Genomic DNA, 20,387 nt, shown 5'->3' with positions numbered 1-20,387 from the left:
ACAATAACATTCTTGACTGATTGGTAAAATCAATTACATTAAAATGAAAGGTAAGTCGCCACCCCATCTAGCCAGAGAGCTTGCAAAAGGTGGCTGGTTATGATTGGATGCGGAAAGCTAAAGATCGCATCCAGTGGCGTGCTTTGGAAGAGGCCTACGTCCAGCAGTGGACTGCTTTAGGCTGATGTTGATGATGAAAGGTAAGTGTTAATAACCAACCTTCAGTGTACTGTGCGGGCGGCGGCAGCATAGGCGGCGGCGGCGGCGGCAGGGCGGCGGGCGGTGGCGGGGGCGGCGCGGGGGTGGGCGGCGGCGGCGGCGGCACGAAGGCGCGCGGGCAGGCGGGGGCGGGCGGCCGGCGCCCCCGGCTGGTCGCGGCCGCGGCCATGGCGGCGTGGCGCTCCGCCAGGTCGCGGGGGATCGCGCCCGTCTCAAGGAACAGCTTCTCCTCCTCCTTGGACGTGTGCAGGTAGGTGCAGCCCTTGCGCGGACACGTCTCCATGTTCTGGTGGTCGTGGCAGAACTTGAGGATGGTCTTCATCTCCTCGAAGTTGAGCTCGTGTCGGAAGCGGCACTGCGCATACTTGCGGCACGTGCCCCACACGTAGTTGCGGCACACGTCGGCCGGCCGCTCCTCGGGCGGCGGCGGCGGCGGCGGCGGCGCCTCCATCGCCTGCCAATGGAGAATCACCATTCAACTACACTGCACTGCTAATTTCAACTTAATTTTTATTTTAGGAATTTGCTGTGCTTCTCGAAATAGCAACAGATACGACTTCTACAGAGGGGCTTACAAGAATGAATGTATAATTTGTTAATGACTTAGCTTAAACTAAAATAAAACCCTAGGGACTGTTAACTATAATGCGGCAAGTTACTTGGCGACCCTCCTTGCGGGGTGAAAGAAGTGGCGGGGGCGAGGTAGCACGACATGCTACACACGTAGAAAAGTGTGCCCGGATTAATCTCGCGATAGCTTGTAACTATTTCTGACCTAAGTAAAATTTTATTCTATGACTGTTCCCGTAAATGTCATATTTAGCTTAAAATTTATAGTTTGACAGCATTAAAATTTGGATGTTTACCTTCAGAATATCTACCAATTTGAATTTATTTATGTAAAAGTGTTTTATTTTATAAATCAATTTCCATGTCACTTTCATGTTCACTCTCTGTTTGAACTTGTTCATCGTCGTCGTCATCCTCATCTTCATCATCGTTTTCATTAACTTCAATTATAAATCTAAGACAAAAACCAATTTATGTTTAATTTACAATAAATTATAAATAAACAATAACATACCTGTCCAATACATCGTCAAATACTCTATCAGATTTATAATATTCGTCTTAATTTTTTATGACATGGTCGTCACAATTTCTCCACTTTTTAGGCGAATAATTAGAGAAAAGCAACTCTAAGTCTTTTATCTCTTTATCTAAGTTAGAGTCAATCGACGTTCTTGCGAGCTCGCCTTTCACGTACCGCCACACAAGTTCAATAGGATTTAATTCCGGGTGGTATGGGGGTAGGCGAAGCACGATATGACCATTTTCTTTCAAAATTTCATCAATTTTGTAATTTTTCTCTGTGTTTTGCTCATTAATTACTTTCATTAAATCACATAAATTTTGGTTGCTTTCCTAGTTACAAGAACTGACAACTGACGCACTGTCATATGGACTCTTCGTCTTTGTTGTTTACTTTTTCGTATCTGACTGCGCAGTACCAACCTTTAGCCGCGTAGCATGACTGATCCGGTACGCTGTTCTACAAGAAGCCCCTATATTGAGACATTATACGATTTGTTGTTTTTAACGTTATTTTGTTGACGAATTATAGATACCTAATAATAATATCGCGGGCTTCATGCCAGAGGGGCGTAAGCGCAAAAAATCGATTTGGCGTTTTTCATGCCCATCGATTCCTATACTAGTAATACACGTTCTGTAATTTATTTGAAATTTTCAGTTAACTAGATTTTGAGATATTAATAAATAACATAAAGGCGTATGTGATGTAACAATAATTTTGTGTCGTGTCAAAAAGGCGTATAGACGAATAAACGGCGTATAAACATCAGTAGGACGCATTTGAATAATTTCGCCATGTCAGAGGGGCGTATAGACGGCGTATAAACATCAGTGGGGCGCATTCAAATAATTATCGCCATGTCATATAGACGTATGCGCATATTGCTAACAAAATATAATGAGAATATGCTTTCACTGTTGATATTGATGCCTTGTCCTTTACAGTCCATAGTTTTAAATACATCTTCCAATGCATCACGGAACAGTATCGGAGAAATTACGTCCTCCGTCTACAAATTACGTCTTACGTTCTATACTTGGACAGTAATAGTTTCAGTATCTTTAGGCACTTCAGCGCCTCGATGTATCGTCAATTTATTTGACATATCTGCAAGGATGCCAGAACAGCCCAGATCTCGACGGAGTCAAAATTTTCGTAGTCTACGAAAGCTAGGCACAGACGCCGATTATATTCTTTCTTGATCTGTATAATCTGCCGAACTGTGTGTATGTGGTCTACGGTTCTATAACCCCCACGAAATTCATCAAATCAAGTCTCGTGATGACTGTTATGAATGTACATAAACATCTTATTCACGTGGTCAAGATTGTGATCAGTCTATAGGTTTTTAAAAGCAATTTGTCTCCTTTCTTGAAAAACAAAAGACCTACACATCCGAGGTTCTGGCTGTTGCGCATGTGAAGCGTACAATCGGGCATAGATGTCCTTGATCCCTGCGAATATCTACAGCTTAGAATTGTTGATTTTGCTACGGCTGGTTGTCAATTTTTTTCATTAGGGTCCCTTCAAATTGCTTAGCAAAGACATTCGATCCCCGGTTTTGTAGCTTCTTCAATCTGCTGTGTGTTGAAAGCACCGTAGGTCACGATGAATAGCCTTGCGTATCATTTGTTGAGAGCCTCTAGTTCTGACGGAATGGTCCAGCACAAGCCGTTTTATCTCCGTAAGTCCAAGAGTCTCCCCTGATAGCTTAGGCTTCCTTCCCGTGTGTTACATTGCACAGAACCTAGTGCCTAATTCCTGTATTGCGTTGACCACTTCGTTATAGGCTTCTTCAATGTCTGTAGTAGTTTCCAATACGTCAAATCATTTTTTTAGCTCCAGCTGAATCCATTCGGACCCGGCAGTGGTCTGGCGCAGAGTTGGTCAGAGGGTGGACTTCATCAGTCGCCGTTTTTCAAGCTTTAGGTCGATATTTAGAGTTCCTCTGAGTATACGGTGATTAAACCGATTGATCACTGAGATATCTCTGAATACGAGGGCTACACCGAAAAGATCGGGAATAGAATACTTAGGAATAAATTAGAGTGAAACCTTTTTGGTGTATCAAATGTAGTGTTTTTTCAAACATAATTCCATTTTCGAATTTTAAAAAAAGTAAAAAATAAAAGAGTATTGACCATTTGAATTTGACAAGTCGGTGTAAAAAATGGAGCTTACGCGGGAACATTTCCGTGCAATAATTTTTCACAACTTTCGTCGAGGTTTATCTCAAGAACAATGTCTCGCCGAGCTTGTTTCTATTTATAAACTTGAAGCACCAAGTAAAACGACTATATATCGTTGGTATTCTGAGTTTCGCCGTGGACGTTCCTCTCTTACCACAGTCCCTTCTACTGGTCGGCCAAAAACAGCGGTAACACAAGATAACATCGATGCTGTACGCCAGTTAATAAAAGAGGATAGACATGTGACATACGAGCAGATTCGGGCTTCTCTCAGCATTGGTATGACAGCCATTCAAACCATTTTACATGAAGAACTGGGTGTCAAGAAGTTAGTTTCGCGCTGGGTGCCCCACCGTTTGACCGAGGAACAAAAGTCGGCTCGTGTTAATTGGTGTCGATCTGCTCTGCAACGGTTCAATGGAGGCAGTTCAAATGCTGTCTACAATATCGTCTCTGGTGATGAATCGTGGATTTATTCATATGAGCCCGAAAGAAAACATCAATCGGCAGTTTGGGTCTTCGTAGGTGAGGTCAAGCCAACAAAAGTTATTCGCTCACGCAGCGTGTCGAAAAAAATGGTCGCTTCGTTTGTATCGAAAACTGGCCATGTGGCTACGATTCCATTACAAGAACAAAGGACGGTTACTGCTGATTGGTACACAACAGTTTGTTTGCCGGAAGTCGTAAGAGAACTTCGTAAAACTAACCCGAATCGTCGTATAATCCTTCACCACGATAATGCAAGCTCTCATACCGCTCGCAAAACAAGAACGTTTTTAAATATGGAAAACGTGGAGTTGATGGACCATCCTCCGTATAGCCCTGATCTGAGCCCCAATGATTATTTTACATTCCCAAGAATTAAAGATATGCTACGTGGTCAACGGTTTAGCGGCCCAGATGAGGCGGTCGAAGCTTACAAATCAGCTGTTTTGACAGTATTCACTTCAGACTGGAATTACTGTTTCAATGATTGGTTTAATCGAATGAAAAAGTGCATTGAATGTCACGGAGACTACTTTGAAAAACAATAAAAGTAAATAATATTATGATATCTTTGTACTTTTTTCTATTCCCGATCATTTCGGTATCGCCCTCGTATGTGCCTCTTTATCAGTCCTGATGATGAAATCGAGTTCATTTTTCGTGACAAAGTCCGGCCTGCACCAGGTCCACCTTCTATTCTATTCTCTGTGGGGGTGAATGTACCTGCAACTGGTTCTCTCGAGTGGAACCTTTGTACATATCCCCAAGGTCTACACTGCCTTCCTAAGCAGGTCCACCTTCTTTGGGGCTTCTTTTTGATTGAAGAAAGAGTTCACCAAGGAAAGCCCCTGCATTTCTGCGAAGTTCCAGCCCCAGCCCTCTGTCATTTCTTTAAGGATTTTTTTTTGTGTTTATGTTCACTTGATATAGAGTAAATTTTTTTTAATAGTCATTCTTGTTTTATTTTGTACTCGTATTGTTTCTAATAAATTATCCTCGCGCTGTCCCGTCTGGCGTAGAGGAGCGTCCCCCGGGTGGCGGATGGGGGAACGGTCGGTAGTACAGCCTAGCTACGCTAGCCGGCTAAGTCCGTTAGACTCGCTGACCAACGACGGGTGTGGCCCTCCAGCATTTTGGGGGTTGTGCGGCAGGTTAACGCCCTGCCCATGGAAAAAACTATTGTTACGAAACCGAGAAAAGAGAAATTACGATATGATCCCAAAACTAACGACACTAGGCATGATATTAAGGAACTCCGATTAGCTTCGTGGAATGTGCGCTCTCTATTCCGAGTTGGCGCCATGTATCAGGTGAAGGCCGAATTAAAGAAATATGGCATCGAAATAGCAGCCCTGCAAGAAGTAAGGTGGCCGGGAAAAGGAGAGTGCAATGTCGACAGTTCTGCAACTACTCTATCATAAATGTCTACGCTCCAACAGAGATGTCAGAAGACAGTAAAAAGGACGAGTTCTATGACCATCTAGAAGAAACATATGATCAACTACCGAGTTTTGATGCAAAACTATTGATTGGAGATTTTAACGCACAAGTGGGAAGAGAAGCAGCTTTCATGCCTACTATTGGAAAACACAGCAAGCATGCCACAACAAACGACAATGGTCTGAGACTGATATCATTTGCAACAGCAAGGGCGCTAGTAATCAAGAGCACAATGTTCCCTCATAAAGATATCCACAAAGGTACCTGGAAGTCACCTGATGGAAAAACAGTGAACCAGATCGATCATGCCGTGATAGATGACAGACACAAAAGCACCATACAGGACGTGCGTTCGTACAGAGGGCCTGACTGTGACAGCGATCACTATCTGCTTGGTATCCAACTCAGGGCAAGGATCACGGTAAAAAGAAGGAATAACACCAGAAAAGAGGAGCCGATTAACTTAGACAACCTAAGAGACCCAGATATAAGAGAAAAGTTTCGATTAGAGTTGAATAACAGGTTTAACCAGCTCACGGTTGACGCGGATATTGACAATCACTGGGATAGTGTGAAACACACAGTAAAAACAACAGCTGTTAAAGTACTGGGAAGAAAAAGAAACACCAAAAGAAGAAAGTGGTGGAATCAGGACTGCGAAGAGATTGTCAAGGAAAGGCGGAAATGTAAAATCCAGGCTGAGAATAATGAGAGGAGGGATGAAGACACTCCTCAGAGCTAATGAGTCACGGAAATTCTATAAGGAAGTAAGCTCCTGCAAGAAAGGCTACCAACCCACGGCTCAGTTCCTTGAAGACGATGATGGAAACCTGATATCGGACAGAGATACTATCATGACCTGCTGGCGCGACTATTTCCAGCAACTGCTCAACTGCCAACCACTCGAGGAACAAGTACCCCGCTCTATGGAACACAATAGCGAAATCGTGGAACCCCCGACCTTTGAAGAAGTCCGTGAAGCCATAATGAGACTCAAAAACCACAAAGCACCGGGCATTGACGATTTACCCTCCGAATTGTGGAAATACGGCGGGGGTCGAGTACAGTCGGAACTATTCCAGTTACTGTGCAAGATCTGGGAAGAGGAAAAGCAGCCAAAGGAATGGAACCTAGGAGTGATCTGCCCCGTACACAAAAAAGGGTCCAAAAAGAAGTGTACCAACTATCGTGGCATTGCGTTGCTCCCGACAGCGTATAAGGTCCTGTCCTACGTGTTGCTCAAGCGATTGGAGCCATACACGGAAAAAATCCTTGGTGATTATCAGTGTGGCTTTAGACGCAACCGTAGTACAGTCGATCAGATCTTCCTCCTGAAGCAGCTTATGGAGAAGAAATGGGAATACGCGCAGAGCATCCATTCACTTTTCGTGGACTTTACTAAGGCGTACGACAGCATTGATCGAGAAGCGCTGTTCACTATCCTACGCAACTTTAAAATACCGGCAAAAATAGTGAGCATGGTTGAGGTTGCCACAAAGGAAAGTAGGATGAAGGTTCGTGTTGGAGGAGAACTGACGGATGAGTTCGCGGTGGTCACCGGTCTAAAGCAGGGGGATGCCCTATCGCCTATGCTTTTCAACCTAGCCCTGGAGCATGTTCTCAGAGGAGTTTTAGAACTTGACTTCGGGCTACAACTCAATGGAAAGCACAAGGTGGTTGGCTATGCCGATGACTTAGCGGTGCTGGGCAAAACAGCTGAAGAGGTTCGGAAAGCTGCGAAACTCCTTGATACAGAAGCCGGAAAAATTGGTTTAAGAATAAACTGCGGAAAATCCGAATATCTCCACATGAAGCGCTACAAGGACAAGTCCGTTCGCAGACAAGACCTGCATGTTGGAGATGTGACGTATTGTTGTATGTACTTATAGTATGTGGGTATGATCAGTTAATAAACCAGTTGCATTATAGACGTCACGCGTTTCACTGCCTCTCCTCTGCTCCCGATACTACATGGTGTCAGGTGTGAGCTTACGCGAAAAATATAGTTTACTATATCACGGATAGTGCATTTATTGTGTTGTGTACGTATAATTTCGATAAAACACGATGCCTAATAACGATAAACCGGCTATATTATCTTTGCAACAGCCGGCCGCCATGGAACAAGATGGCAACATGGCGCTGAATTGGAAAGAATGGAAGTGCGCATTTGATTTCTTTCTAATAGCATCGGGTCGTGATTCAGCATCGGACAAAGATAAGTGTGCGTTATTTCTACATGTTATAGGCAAATTCGGTCGAGAATTATATGAAGAGTTAGAAATCAGTAGCACAGATAAAGATAAGTACAACGTGCTATGTGAAAAATTTGAAACAAGATGTAATCCTGAGAAAAATGTCAATTTTGAAAGGCATTTGTTTTTTGAAACAATGCAAACGAGTGAGACATTCGAGAAATACTTGTCTAAGTTAAAACAGAATAGTAAAACTTGTGAGTTTGGTGAACTACGTGATAGCCTGATCTTGACGCAACTCATAAGAGGCATAAAGGACGTGCATTTACGCGAACAGCTGTTGCGTCAGCGCAGTCTGAAGCTGGAGGAGGGCATCCGCTGGTGCCGGGCGGCCGAGGTGGCGCAGGCGCAGGCGGAGCAGGTAGGCGCGGAGGGAGCTTGGTATGAGACAATAGATGTTAATGGTATGTGCATTAAGTTTAAACTCGATTGTGGGGCAGATGCCTCTGTTATGTCTTACGATAATTTTAAAAAACAGGGATTTAAAGACGACATTCTATGTAAAGGTAACTTAATATTGCGTGAGGTTAGCAAACGGTGTTTACCCGTAAGGGGATATTTTATTGCCTCGTTATCAAAAGGAGGACGAGAGATAGAAGAAAAAATATATGTATTGGATGTAAAATGTAATAGTTTGTTGGGTAGAAGTGCATGCCATAAGCTAAAGTTAATCACAAGAGTAATGAATGTTAACAATATCGAGTATGTCCAAAAAACTTATATTAATAATTACAAGGATTTATTTGAGGGTATAGGTTGCCTGCCCGGTGAGTACAATATAGAAATAGACAAATCGGTGCGGCCCGTCGTAAATGCAACTCGAAAAATTCCGATAAAATTACGAGGCGCGCTGGAAAGCGAGTTACAGAGTATGGAGCAAGCCGGGGTGATCGTGCGCGAGGAGGGCCCCACGGACTGGGTGTCCAGCGTGGTGCTGGTGGCGCGGCCGGACGGCAAGCTGCGCGTCTGTCTCGACCCGCAGCATCTTAACACGGCTGTCAAACGGTGTCATTTCCAGTTTCCAACTATTGATGAAATAGCAGTCAATCTTTCGGGAGCTAAATATTTTACAAAGCTGGACGCTAATAAAGGGTTCTGGATGATGAGATTAAACGATTCGAGTTCTAAGCTCTGTACCTTTTCTACACCGTTTGGCAGGTATAGGTACTTAAGATTACCGTTCGGTATATCGAGCGCCCCGGAAATTTTTCATAATGAGATGATAAAAATGTTTAGAGGTAAAGGAGTTGAGGTTTTCGCTGATGATATTTTAATTTATGCCACGACAAAGGAAGAGCATGACAGTATTTTAAAGAAGGTTTTAGATAAAGCGAGAGAGTATGGTGTGAAGTTCAATAAAAACAAATGTGTATTTTTCAAAACGAGCATAACTTATTTAGGTTTCGTATTTGATGAAAGGGGTATGAGACCTGATGATGCTAAAACTCGTGCGATAAGAAATATGCCAATTCCCGAATGCCGTAAGGATTTGGAACGATTTTTAGGTTTAGTAAATTTTGTGTCTCGGTTTATTCCTAACTACTCAGAAGTATCGGCCCCATTACGAGATTTAATGAAAAGAGGTCGAGAATGGGAGTGGCATAGTGCTCAGGAGCTGGCCTTTAATAAATTAAAGTCATGTGTAGTTGTAGGGGCCGATGCGAGGTACCCGTCGACTCCAATCAGTAAAGTCAGTGAGGAGTTTAGTTCACAAAATATATTAAATAAGTATTACAGAAAGATGGACTGTAATGGTTCAGTTGTAAGTGACGACTGATCTAACTATGTAAGATCTAGGTTAAGTAAACTGCTGCGTAAGACAACATAACTCTAGGTATGTGAAAAGGCTGTAGCCTGTACATGCTCCCAAGGGCACAAAAAAGGAAAAAAAATTAAAGTACCTTAAGTTTTAAAAATCTCTAGTAAGTAAGTGTATATAAGTTAAGTTATTATATTACCTAGCTAATTACAAAATTAACAATAAAACTCTGAACCATATCAGTTTACAAAGCCAAAAATTAAGTAAAATAATCAAAACTAAAAATCAAAATTAAATCCTTTTGAGTTCGCTTGCTTCTGCGACTCAATAGGAATAGCTCTCTGGTGCATAATCTCCTGTAACTCCATTCCTTGGTTGGAGTGAGTGTGTCGACCCGCGCCGCCGCCGCCGCCGCGTGCCGCCGGCCTCCTGCCGCAGCGCGCTCGCATCCACCACCAGCATCCGGCTGTGGCTGCTATCACCGGTAGTATTGACGACACCGCGTAGTTGCCTATCTCATGCACGGATATCGAGTTCAATGTCACCTCGTGCTGCTTCTGCTCTAGAATTCGTTCCTCAAGTTCACGATGATTCTCAGTCAAATTTAGTATTTGTAAGTTTTTATCCACATGCTTCAAATTGACGGTGACCAGGTTGTTAGTAGAGTCTATAGTAGGAACTTGTATCCCGGTATCTACATCCACTCTATTGTTTCCATAGGTGTTGTATGCGTAAATAATTTCATCCTCCTTCTGCATTACGCAATCCTGTCCAATCACAATCATTCCGGTGTTATTCAATGTTGTACTGGTTTTCATCTGACCCCCGCACATTATGCGTAGTAAATATGAATCACAACAAACAAATATCCAGTGATTCGGTTTGTGCAATTTGATCCATTTTTCCGAACATGTGTCTTGAGTGTAGTTGCATTGTAAGGCATTTCCCTGACTTAACAATTTAGCTTCGCACGGAGCCGCTTTATTGTATAAGTTGTATATTGGGTGCCGCGCGTGACATAATATATTGTTATCGTCTGTTGTTATACATTGCTGCACTTCTAATTCATCCATGGCTATGTAAGTGTTTTTCACAAAATTAGTAGCGATGTAATCCATGGACCGCCTTATCGTTAGTTGATTCTGTCCAATTTTCATTGGTACCGGTATAGTGCGATATAAGACATATTCGTCATCGCTTATTAGTGGTATGTGCAGTTCAAATAGCATGTAGTTTGTTATTCTCGCTTTGACGTAGATCAACTTGTAAAGGTTGTTTATGTCTTTCCGTAGGTCTTTGACCGGAAAGGAGAGTCTTTTCTGTAATGTGGATGAAATATGACTCAGTTGATCAATCAGCTGACTGGGTGTAAACAGTCTCATATCCAAGTGTCCTCGGAGTACGTCAGTAAGTGCGTTGGTAAGCATTTCTTGCTGCTGTTTCAAGTCTGCTATTAATAAGTTCGCCGTCAGTGATTCAGCATTTAACTCATTCATTACTGCTAGTTGAAGTAATCGGTTTTCAATCTTTGAAAAATCCGATTCAGTTTCATTTATGTATTTATTGATGGTTTGGAATTGGCTGTTGATAAACTTCTCATGGCTCTTGATAAGTGAATTCTCGGCTTCAATTATAAGTGTTTGATTCCTCATCAATTCTACTTGGTAGTCATCGTTCATTTGCAGCTTTTGTATGTCTTCTGCGTACTTATCGGCAAAGTTTTGATCTAGTACGCCAAATAAGGTTCGTGCGAGACTTCCTACGCCGTTTATGTAGCCTCGTTTCTTTCTTGATGAGTGGTCAGTTAATAACATCATGTTGTTTTCTGATATCATTTTTATTTCATGTTGCAAATGATCTGTCACTTGACTACAGTACCCGACTTCTATTCTTCCACACTGCTTGCTTAAGTGATCTACAAACCGCTGAACCTTTTCCGTAGTTTGCCAGTAATTTGTTAAGTTGTAGTACACCAGTACAATCCATTCGTCGTGTATGACTTGAACCTTGGCTATTTCATCAAAGTACATTGGTCGGTTAGCTTCAAATGGCGTACGCTCCCGTCCTACGATACTACGACCCGTCGGAGCCGCTGACGCTGTCGGTAGACGCGTCGGGGCGCGGGCTGGGCGCCGTGCTGCTGCAGGGCGGGCGGCCCGTCGCCTTCGCGGCGCGCACGCTCACTCCCGCCGAGACGCGCTGGGGTCAGATAGAAAAGGAGCTGTTAGCCATAGTTTTCGGGTGTATGAGATTTCATCAGTTTGTGTATGGGCACAAAAATGTAACTGTTGAAAGTGATCACAAACCTTTAGAAGCAATATTTAAAAAAAGTTTGAATGAGACGCCTGCGAGGTTGCAAAGAATGAGGTTATTATTACAAAAATACACTTTGTTTATTCGCTACTTACCGGGTAAATATATGTATATAGCGGACGCGCTTTCTCGCGCCGCGACAGAGTCAGCTGATGATGATTCAAAAGTGCATGATAAGGTTGAGGTCCACGTGAATGCACTGTGTGGAAGCGTTAACTTTTCGAGTGATAAATTGGTTTGTGTGCGTGAGGAGACTAAGAAGGATGAGTCATTAAAAATAGTATCCGATTATTATAATGAAGGTTGGCCTCATACAAAAAATTTGGTTAAGGGTATGGCAAAGCCATATTGGCCAGTGAAAGAAGAGCTATATGTAAACGACGGAATAGTTTTTAGAAATGAGAGGGTCGTTATACCGGTTTCGTTAAGGAAGGAAATTCTCAATAGAATTCATGAAGGTCACTTAGGTATGGAGAAGTGCAAGCGACGTGCCAAGGAGGCGGTCTACTGGCCCGGCATGAGCTCCGACATCGAGCACGTGGTGAGTGCGTGCGAGGCGTGCGCCCGCCGCCGCGCCGCGCCGCCGCGCCAGCCGCTGCAGCCGCACGCCGCGCCCCCGCGCCCGTGGCACACGCTCGCTACAGATATATTCGAAATAAAAAATCGGTATTACCTATTGATCGTTGATTACTTTTCAAAATTTGTTGAGGTCGTTCAGTTAGCAAACTTACAAAGTATTACAATAATTAATCACATGAAATCAATTTTTTCAAAGTTTGGGATACCAAGTAGATTGATATCAGACAATGCAGGTTCGTATGTGTCAGCCGAGTTTAAAAAATTTACTGATGCGTGGGAGATTGAACACATTACAAGTTCTCCATTGTATCCGAGGTCGAACGGTCTAGCGGAACGCAACGTGCAAACTGTAAAGCGGATACTGATAAAAGCTAATGAACAGGGTCAGGATCCCTACTTAGCGTTGCTTAATTTTAGGAATACGCCTATCACCGGAGAAACGTATTCCCCTGCGCAACTGCTAATGGGAAGGAGGCTAAATGATAAACTTCCGGTTAGTGACAAAAAATTAGATCCTAAACCATATGATGCGAAAGTTGTAGAATCAGAACGGAAAAAGCGGACGGCCGCAATGAAATCAAATTATGACGTAGGCACCCGTAGCCTACCGCCGCTGCGTGCCGGAGACGCCGTGCGCGTGCAGCGAGACTCGCTGTGGCAGCGCGCGCGCGTGCTGCGCCCCGCCGGCCCCGCGCACCCCGCCTCCTACTGGCTACAGACCGAAGACGGCGCCGTATACCGCCGCAACCGACAGCACGTGCTGCTGATGCGCCAGCGCCGCCCCGGCCTCGAGCCGGCCGCGGGGGAGCCGCCCACCACCACCGCGCCGCCGCCAGCTGTGCCACCGCGCTCCCCGGGCAATGACCCACCGCCGCCAGCTGTTAGTCGCACACAAGGCTTATACGTCACTAGGTCGGGCAGGCAGGTTGTACCACCCAAAGTATTTCATTGTACTTAAAATGCTTATACTTGTACTTACCTTCATTATATAGGCATGTATTCTGCTGTAAAAGATCGTTTTTTTTTTACGTTAGGTAGCTAAGTTAATTAATTACACTAGGATTGTTAGATTGTAACTGATGTATTACTGTTCATATTTAATTAAACCCAAATATAATAATAGATAATAGCTTTAAGTTTAAGACTTTAAGATTGGTTATACGTATTCTTACTTAAAATGTTATAGGTAGGTAGTGATAATCATTCACATATTGTTGGTGCTCCTGGACTTATGTTTCATAGTTATGATTCTCAAGCATAAATTGTATTGATTGTTTGTTAGTTAATACAAGATAAGGGAGGAGATTATGTAATACTTACAGTATATAATACAGTTTATATTGGTCAAAATATTGTACTTAAACTTATCGTACATTTGATCATTGGTAGTAGTAGGTACCGTTAGAACTAATTTCTTATCTTTCATAAAATAGGATTTGTTGATTGTTTGGTAGTATAAGGGAAGAGATGTTGTATGTACTTATACACTCGCGAGCAACCAAATCGACTCAAGCCTTGACGGCGCAAACATACATTAATACAAGTAAAATTATGAATAGAAATAATAAAAATGATATGTCATTTAAAAGCTTAAGATGTCAGCTTTAATTTGATATCATTATTATTGAAATCCATTCATCATTTTTGAAATAAATGATGTCTGAACGCAATTGTAGGAAAAACGGGAATTTAGGAAAAAAGGGTATGGGTATCGTATTATACAAATTAAACAAAAAATGTTAAGATAAAAATTTATTTATTTAAATCAATACTTTGTATTGCCCCCTCTTGCCCTAATTACAGCCTGCAGCCTGTTTCTCATAGACCTTATCAACTTTTTGACAGTTTCCTGAGGAATGCCGTCCCACTCCTCTAATAAAGCTGTCTTCAGCTCGTCCACGCTTGCAGGGACTGGATTCCTGGCCCGAACTCTTCTTTTGAGCTCGTCCCATAAGTGTTCGATGGGATTCAGGTCAGGACTGAGCGCAGGCCAGTCCATCGTGCGCAATTCCTTCTCTCTCAGAAACTGCCGACTGACTCGTGCCGTGTGGCAGCGGGCATTGTCGTGCATTAGCACGAAGTCTTCACCGACAAATTCTGCATAGGGCACAACATGACCGAGTAGAATGTCGGTGATGTACCGATCAGCTGTTAACCCGCCTCCTCGGCCGCCTCCAGGCACGAAAACAAGTGCGGTTTTTCCCTCTAGAGAAATACCAGCCCACATCATGCAGGAACCGCCGCCATATGCTACTGTTTCAGCGAAACAACATTGGGCAAATCGTTCCCCCGGACGCCGGTAGACCCGGCCTCTCCTGTCACTGCCATGCAGACACACTCTGCACTCATCAGTAAACAGGACCGACCGCCATTGCGCAATGCTCCAATCGAGATGCTCTCGAGCAAACTGAAGACGCGCTTGTCGGTGGCCTGCAGTCAATTTGGGGCCTGATGCAGGTCTTTTTGGTGTCAAGTTGGCTTCCTTCAAGCGTCTTCTCACTGTCCACTCGCTGACAGCCACTTGTCGTACACGTCTCAGTTCTTGCTGCACATCAACGCCCGTAAGGTGTCGATTGCGCAGCGAGGTTGAGACAATGAAGCGGTCGTCTCTCTCTGAAGTGCAGCGGTGGCGGCCCGTTCTTGGTCTTCGATTGAAGGCACCAGTCTCTTGGAACCGTCTGTATACTCGGGATACAGCAGACTGGCTCAAGTGGAGCTGGGCAGCGACTGCTCGCTGACTTAACCCTTGTTGCAGCAAGGCAACAACTTGAGCAGCTTCTTCTGGTGTGGTATCCATGGGTTTGCGAAAACAAGGAATACAATGCAACGAGATGTGTACCGGTCAACTTGCAACAAGCGACTGATAAGGTACACCGGATGTGGAAAGGTTTTATAGCGGGATCAGGTAGCGCAAGGCGTGGATTCCTAATGAGGTAATTAACACTGACGGGCAATTAAAATGCGTCATTAAATCTGCGCTTAGTTTTTTTTTATGGTATTGATCTTAATTGAAAGCCTAATTCTTCAGCTTTCGAATGACATATCACTTTTATATTTACCATTTATCGTTTTAGGAAAATCAATGTATATGTGCGCCGTGAAGGCTTGAGTCGATTTGGTTGCTCGCGAGTGTAGTATGTGGGTATGATCAGTTAATAAACCAGTTGCATTATAGACGTCACGCGTTTCACTGCTTCTCCTCTGCTCCCGATACTACACAAAGGGGTCTCCCGGTTTAAATACCTAGGTTGCACTGTCACGGATACGAACACTCGCGACGAGGAAATCGATACCCGCATCCAAAGCTTCCTGCGCTGCAGTGCCGCTTTGCATAAAGTGTTGACGTCTAGGCTTCTGAGCAGAAACACCAAACTCAGAATTTACAAAACGGTAATAAGACCGATACTGATGTACGGGTGTGAGGCCTGGACGTTAACGCAGAAAGAAGAGAGCAAACTGCTGGTGGCGGAACGGAAGGTCCTAAGGAAGATCTTTGGCCCAAGACAGAGACCCGATGGAAGCTGGAGAGTCCTGAAAAACGCCGAACTGGAAGATCTGATGGCGGGGGCTAACATAGTGGGAGAAACAAAAGCCCACAGACTTCGCTGGCTAGGCCATCTCCAGAGAATGGGAGAAGATCGTAGCGCAAAAAGAGCCTACATGGGCCGTCCGACGGGGTGCCGACCGGTGGGCCGGCCCAGGTACCGCTGGAGTGACGCGGTGGAGGCGGACCTGCGCGAGCTACAAGTCGTTGACTGGCGGGAGACTGCACTGGACCGTCAGAAGTGGCGATCTCTTGTATCGGAGGCCAAGACTCACTTTGGGTCGCTGAGCCAGCGGAGTAATAGTAGTAGGAGTAGTGTGTTTTTTACAGCTTTGCCATGTATTTATTAGTTCCTTAAATAGTTTGTTGTTTTTTTTATAGCCGTATCATCTTTCTCAAATTGAGAACATCCATTAAATTACGCCATGGCAAAAGGGCGTATGAAATTCGAAAAAAATAGAAGCATTTATATTTTTGATCGTATTTTGCTCTCAGTATATTAAATGATTTAAGTGTAAACCAAATAAAATATATGTAATATAATTGGACAACAAATAAAAAAGTTTGTTTATACGCCCATTATTTCTATACATAATATGATAAAAATGGGATAGCAATACAATAATTTCCGTCAAGTCAGATAGACGTATACGCCATAAAATGTACTTAAAGCATAAATATTATGAAAATTGAGTTTTAATAAAAACAAAGAATAATTAATCAAGCTATATACAAAATTATAGCAAGCTCGATTACTTATTAACAAAGTTATGATGTTTTTTTGCTCTCCTGAAAAGTAGGGTCGATGCAGATACGCCCCTCTGGCATGAAGCCCGCGATATAATGATAATATTAAAAAGGCCTCAACACTCATCCTAAGACTAATGGTCTCAGGATCAATGATCTCATGTGGGTCGCACTCAAATTATGACAGACTATATAAGACATGTGGCCGCCTCGGCTGCGCGGCCGAGACTGCCGTAACAATGATATGCAGTGCACGCGTTGCCCTTCCCCGCTACCCTCCCGCTACCCGCTGTCGTCTTGGGTACCTCGTCCCCTCCGCGTCTTTCACCCCGCAAGGAGGGTCGCCAAGCAACTTGCCAATCTATAGAATAACATTTTTTATGCCTATCTATTCATTTAGTAATGATGTTTAGGAAAGGTTAGCCTTATTCCAGAATAAAAAGGTATTTTTACCTGCTGTAGGTACAGTCCATTGATGAAGGGTTCTAAGATGGGGCTCCAAGGGTTTATACCTGGGGTTGGGTATAAACCTTTGGAGCCCCATCTTGATGTGCAAAGTGATGAGTGCCACCAGTGGTGTTTATACCTGATGTATGCAGACTCAATTGAAATGAAATTTCAAGGCTTTATTACCTGGTCTTATAACAAGGTAAGTATTACACCTCTTCCATATCCTTACCTCACTATATCTTATAACTAAAGTAGGCAACTGCTTGGGAGACAGGACACAATATATGTTAAGCTATCTTAAATATAGATATTGTATTAGTATAGCATTACTTTTTAATAATTCTATAGCAAATAACTGTGAATGACAACACAATCATCAGTAGTACAACTTACTGTAACTCACCTACTAAAAGGCAGTCAGAGTTGCAGTTATTTTAATCAAAAATGTAGGGGCCGTCTATTAATCACGTGAAGTCGTTTTTCTCATTTTTTTACAAAAAATTAATACACGTGATGTCTAACGAGAACCCCCCCTCCCCTCTCGTGATGTTTCGTGAGGTTTTCAGTACCCCCTCCCCCCCCCCCCCCCTTTGAGCCTCACGTGATTAATGGACGGCCCCTTATCAAGAAATCTCAGACCACTAAATTCTTTAGAATTTCAAAAGTATACATCTGGGTACATCTAGGACTAAGTACAAGGTAGGTATGACATAGATACACCTATAAATAAAAAAACCGGCCAAGTGCGAGTCGGGCTCGCGCACAAAGGGTTCCGTAGTTAAATCAACCTATCTCAAAAACTATAAGAGATACTTTGATCAAACCAAAAATCGTTGAAAGAGTTAATTAGCATGCATCACCTCTATTTTTTTTAGAATTTTATACCCCGTAGTTATAAAAATAGAGGGGGGGGGACATACTTTTTACGACTTTGAGAGCTGATATCTCAAAAACCGTTCACTTTAAGAAAAATGTTTTTTAGAAAACTTTATATCATTTTAAAAGACCTTTCCATTGATACCCCACACGGGTATGTACATCGAAAAAAAAAATTTCATCCCTCAGTTACATGTATGGGGGGCCCCACCCCCAATTCTTTTTTTTACTATTTAGTGTCATATTTTTGTAGCGGTTCATACAACACATATTCCCATCAAATTTCATCACTATAGTACTTATAGTTTCCGAGTAAATCGGCTGTGACAGACGGACAGACGGACAGACGGACATGACGAAACTATAAGGGTTCCGTTTTTGCCATTTTGGCTACGGAACCCTAAAAAAGGGTAGTAGTTAATACCTAATATTTTGCTTCAGATAGTGTGTCACAAAAGGGTTCCCCTCATCTCGCCTAATCTTTATTGCCCTAAACTTGTTTGGCATAACTCATAAGGTCTAAACTTTTTTGGTAGAATCATCACTTTGCCAAGACTTATGTGGTGGTAGACTCGTTTCATCTAAAACTCTTTTGGCACAAACTTGAAACACCTAAGTCTCGTTTGCACAAATTGTCCGTATTGGTATAATATTATTTCTCCTAATATTATCTTAATAAATACTATATTAAGTATGTTGTAAATGTACAAATTGAGGTATTTTTCTCCTACATCCCGAAAATCACAATATTGAATGATCTGGGGAACCTCCCCCTCCAACCCCCACATCTAGGAGACAAGTAATTTTTGAGATATTTACTTTATAATGTGATGTGCCATACATTCTCAATGAACTGACACATAAATATGCCATATAGGAACATCAGGAACTGTGTGGTAAACGCTCCGCTCCGCTTCGCTGCGCTACGCTTTGGTTTCGATGAACATGTGCACCTAACACGCTCCTCCTCGCTTTGCTCGTCGTCGCACCTATCTTTAGGTTTTGGTCCCGAGGGTTTGACGGCATTTGTATTTGTAAATTTTATTATGGTCACCTGGCTGTACAGTGCCACAAACTTATCTGTTCCGGTGACAGCTCACATAAATGTCTAATATTTCTTAATTCTAAAAGATTTTAAGTTTACTCGTATTGTTAATTCGCTCTTGCGGTGTTAATAAACCCATCTAATCTTTAACAATATACAATTCATTAGTAAGTAATGAGATATGGATCAATTTAGTTCGCTCTCACCGGAACAGATAAGTTTGTCGCACTATATATAAAAACGCTATTGCCTATTTTAAAAAAAAGTTGCATCTATAACCTCATCTGTCATTTCCCATACAATTTCCTCGATTTTAAACATGAATATCTAGGAAACTTTGTCTCCTAAACCTGAAATTTGGAATAGAGACTCCTGGGGTATTACCCTTATTGTATACCAAGTATCAACATCCAGCTCGAATGACGATGAAGGAAACTTTATCCCTTGCCCACAGCAGATTGCTATAAAATGGAGAGGTAGGTACTTACTATCATTTTTAAAGTTAGTTACACAATGTAAAATAAAAAATAGGTAGGTTCCTTCGTAGATACACTAATACATTAATAATAAAAAACAAGGAATTCTATCTATTTAAAAAGGGTCGTACGTAAAAGGGTTGCTCTGCATAACTCCACAATCAACAAATCCAATTTTCGGAGCTCGAATTAAAACCACACCCAGTAGGATAGTTAGGTCTGTACTTATTCACCATACACTAGTAATCTGCTAGTAGTAGGCACTGGTTACTTTAGTTCGCACAGAAAGCAACGTAAAATAATACAAAGGACCTAAATAGTTTTTAACTTACGTGAATTGGTGCCACTACCGTGCCTGGTTATGTGTGTTGTGATCGATGCTTTAATCAATTGCAACGTTAATACTGCTTGCACACTCAGACACAATAAACTTAATCAATCAGCCGCCGCCCTATTTTCTTTTCTTGGTCCCTTTATTTCACATTGCACTTCATATTTTCACAATTATTTTCACCACCGCCCGCCACGCCAGCCGTTCGCAGCAAAAAAATGGCGACCATAGATAAAATAAATAAACATGGCGACTGTATCCATAGACTAGAAGTAGAATATCCGTTGATGTTGATTGTGGGTCAGCAACAGGCAACGGCGCCGACACACTAGCGGACGCGGCTTACGGACTACCGTCACATAATAGTGCCACCTACAGAGATTCATTCGCGATTAAAGCGGTGAATCTATGGAATGCATTGCCTATGGATGTAAGATTATCATCATCACCTAACGCATTTAAAAATAATTTGAAAAGATATTATTTCACGACCTTAGGTTGGTAGAAATTTATAGGTAGGTAGTTAGTATTTATTTATTTTAGTATATATCTATTTATGATATATATTATTAATTGTGTAAA

General features: G+C 42.6%; 1 protein-coding gene across 1 annotated transcript in view; it reads right to left on the bottom strand.

Moving 5' to 3' along the window:
• The window catches only part of LOC125491331 (TIR domain-containing adapter molecule 1-like), a 48,809-nt gene extending 28,772 nt beyond the window's left edge, over positions 1-20,037 (bottom strand). The window contains exons 1-2 of the mRNA XM_048632992.1: positions 19,807-20,037; positions 220-673 (exon numbers count right to left, since the gene is read on the bottom strand). Coding sequence (XP_048488949.1) covers positions 220-670 — 451 coding nt within the window. The 5' untranslated portion in view covers positions 671-673; positions 19,807-20,037. The remainder of the gene's footprint in view (positions 1-219; positions 674-19,806) is intronic.
• Positions 20,038-20,387: the final 350 nt, after the last annotated feature.

This window comes from Plutella xylostella, chromosome Z (genome assembly GCF_932276165.1).
Source record: "Plutella xylostella chromosome Z, ilPluXylo3.1, whole genome shotgun sequence".
Lineage (NCBI taxonomy): Eukaryota > Metazoa > Arthropoda > Insecta > Lepidoptera > Plutellidae > Plutella > Plutella xylostella.
The sequence above is the reverse complement of the archived record's forward strand: the minus strand, read 5'-3'. Positions and strand labels throughout refer to the sequence as shown.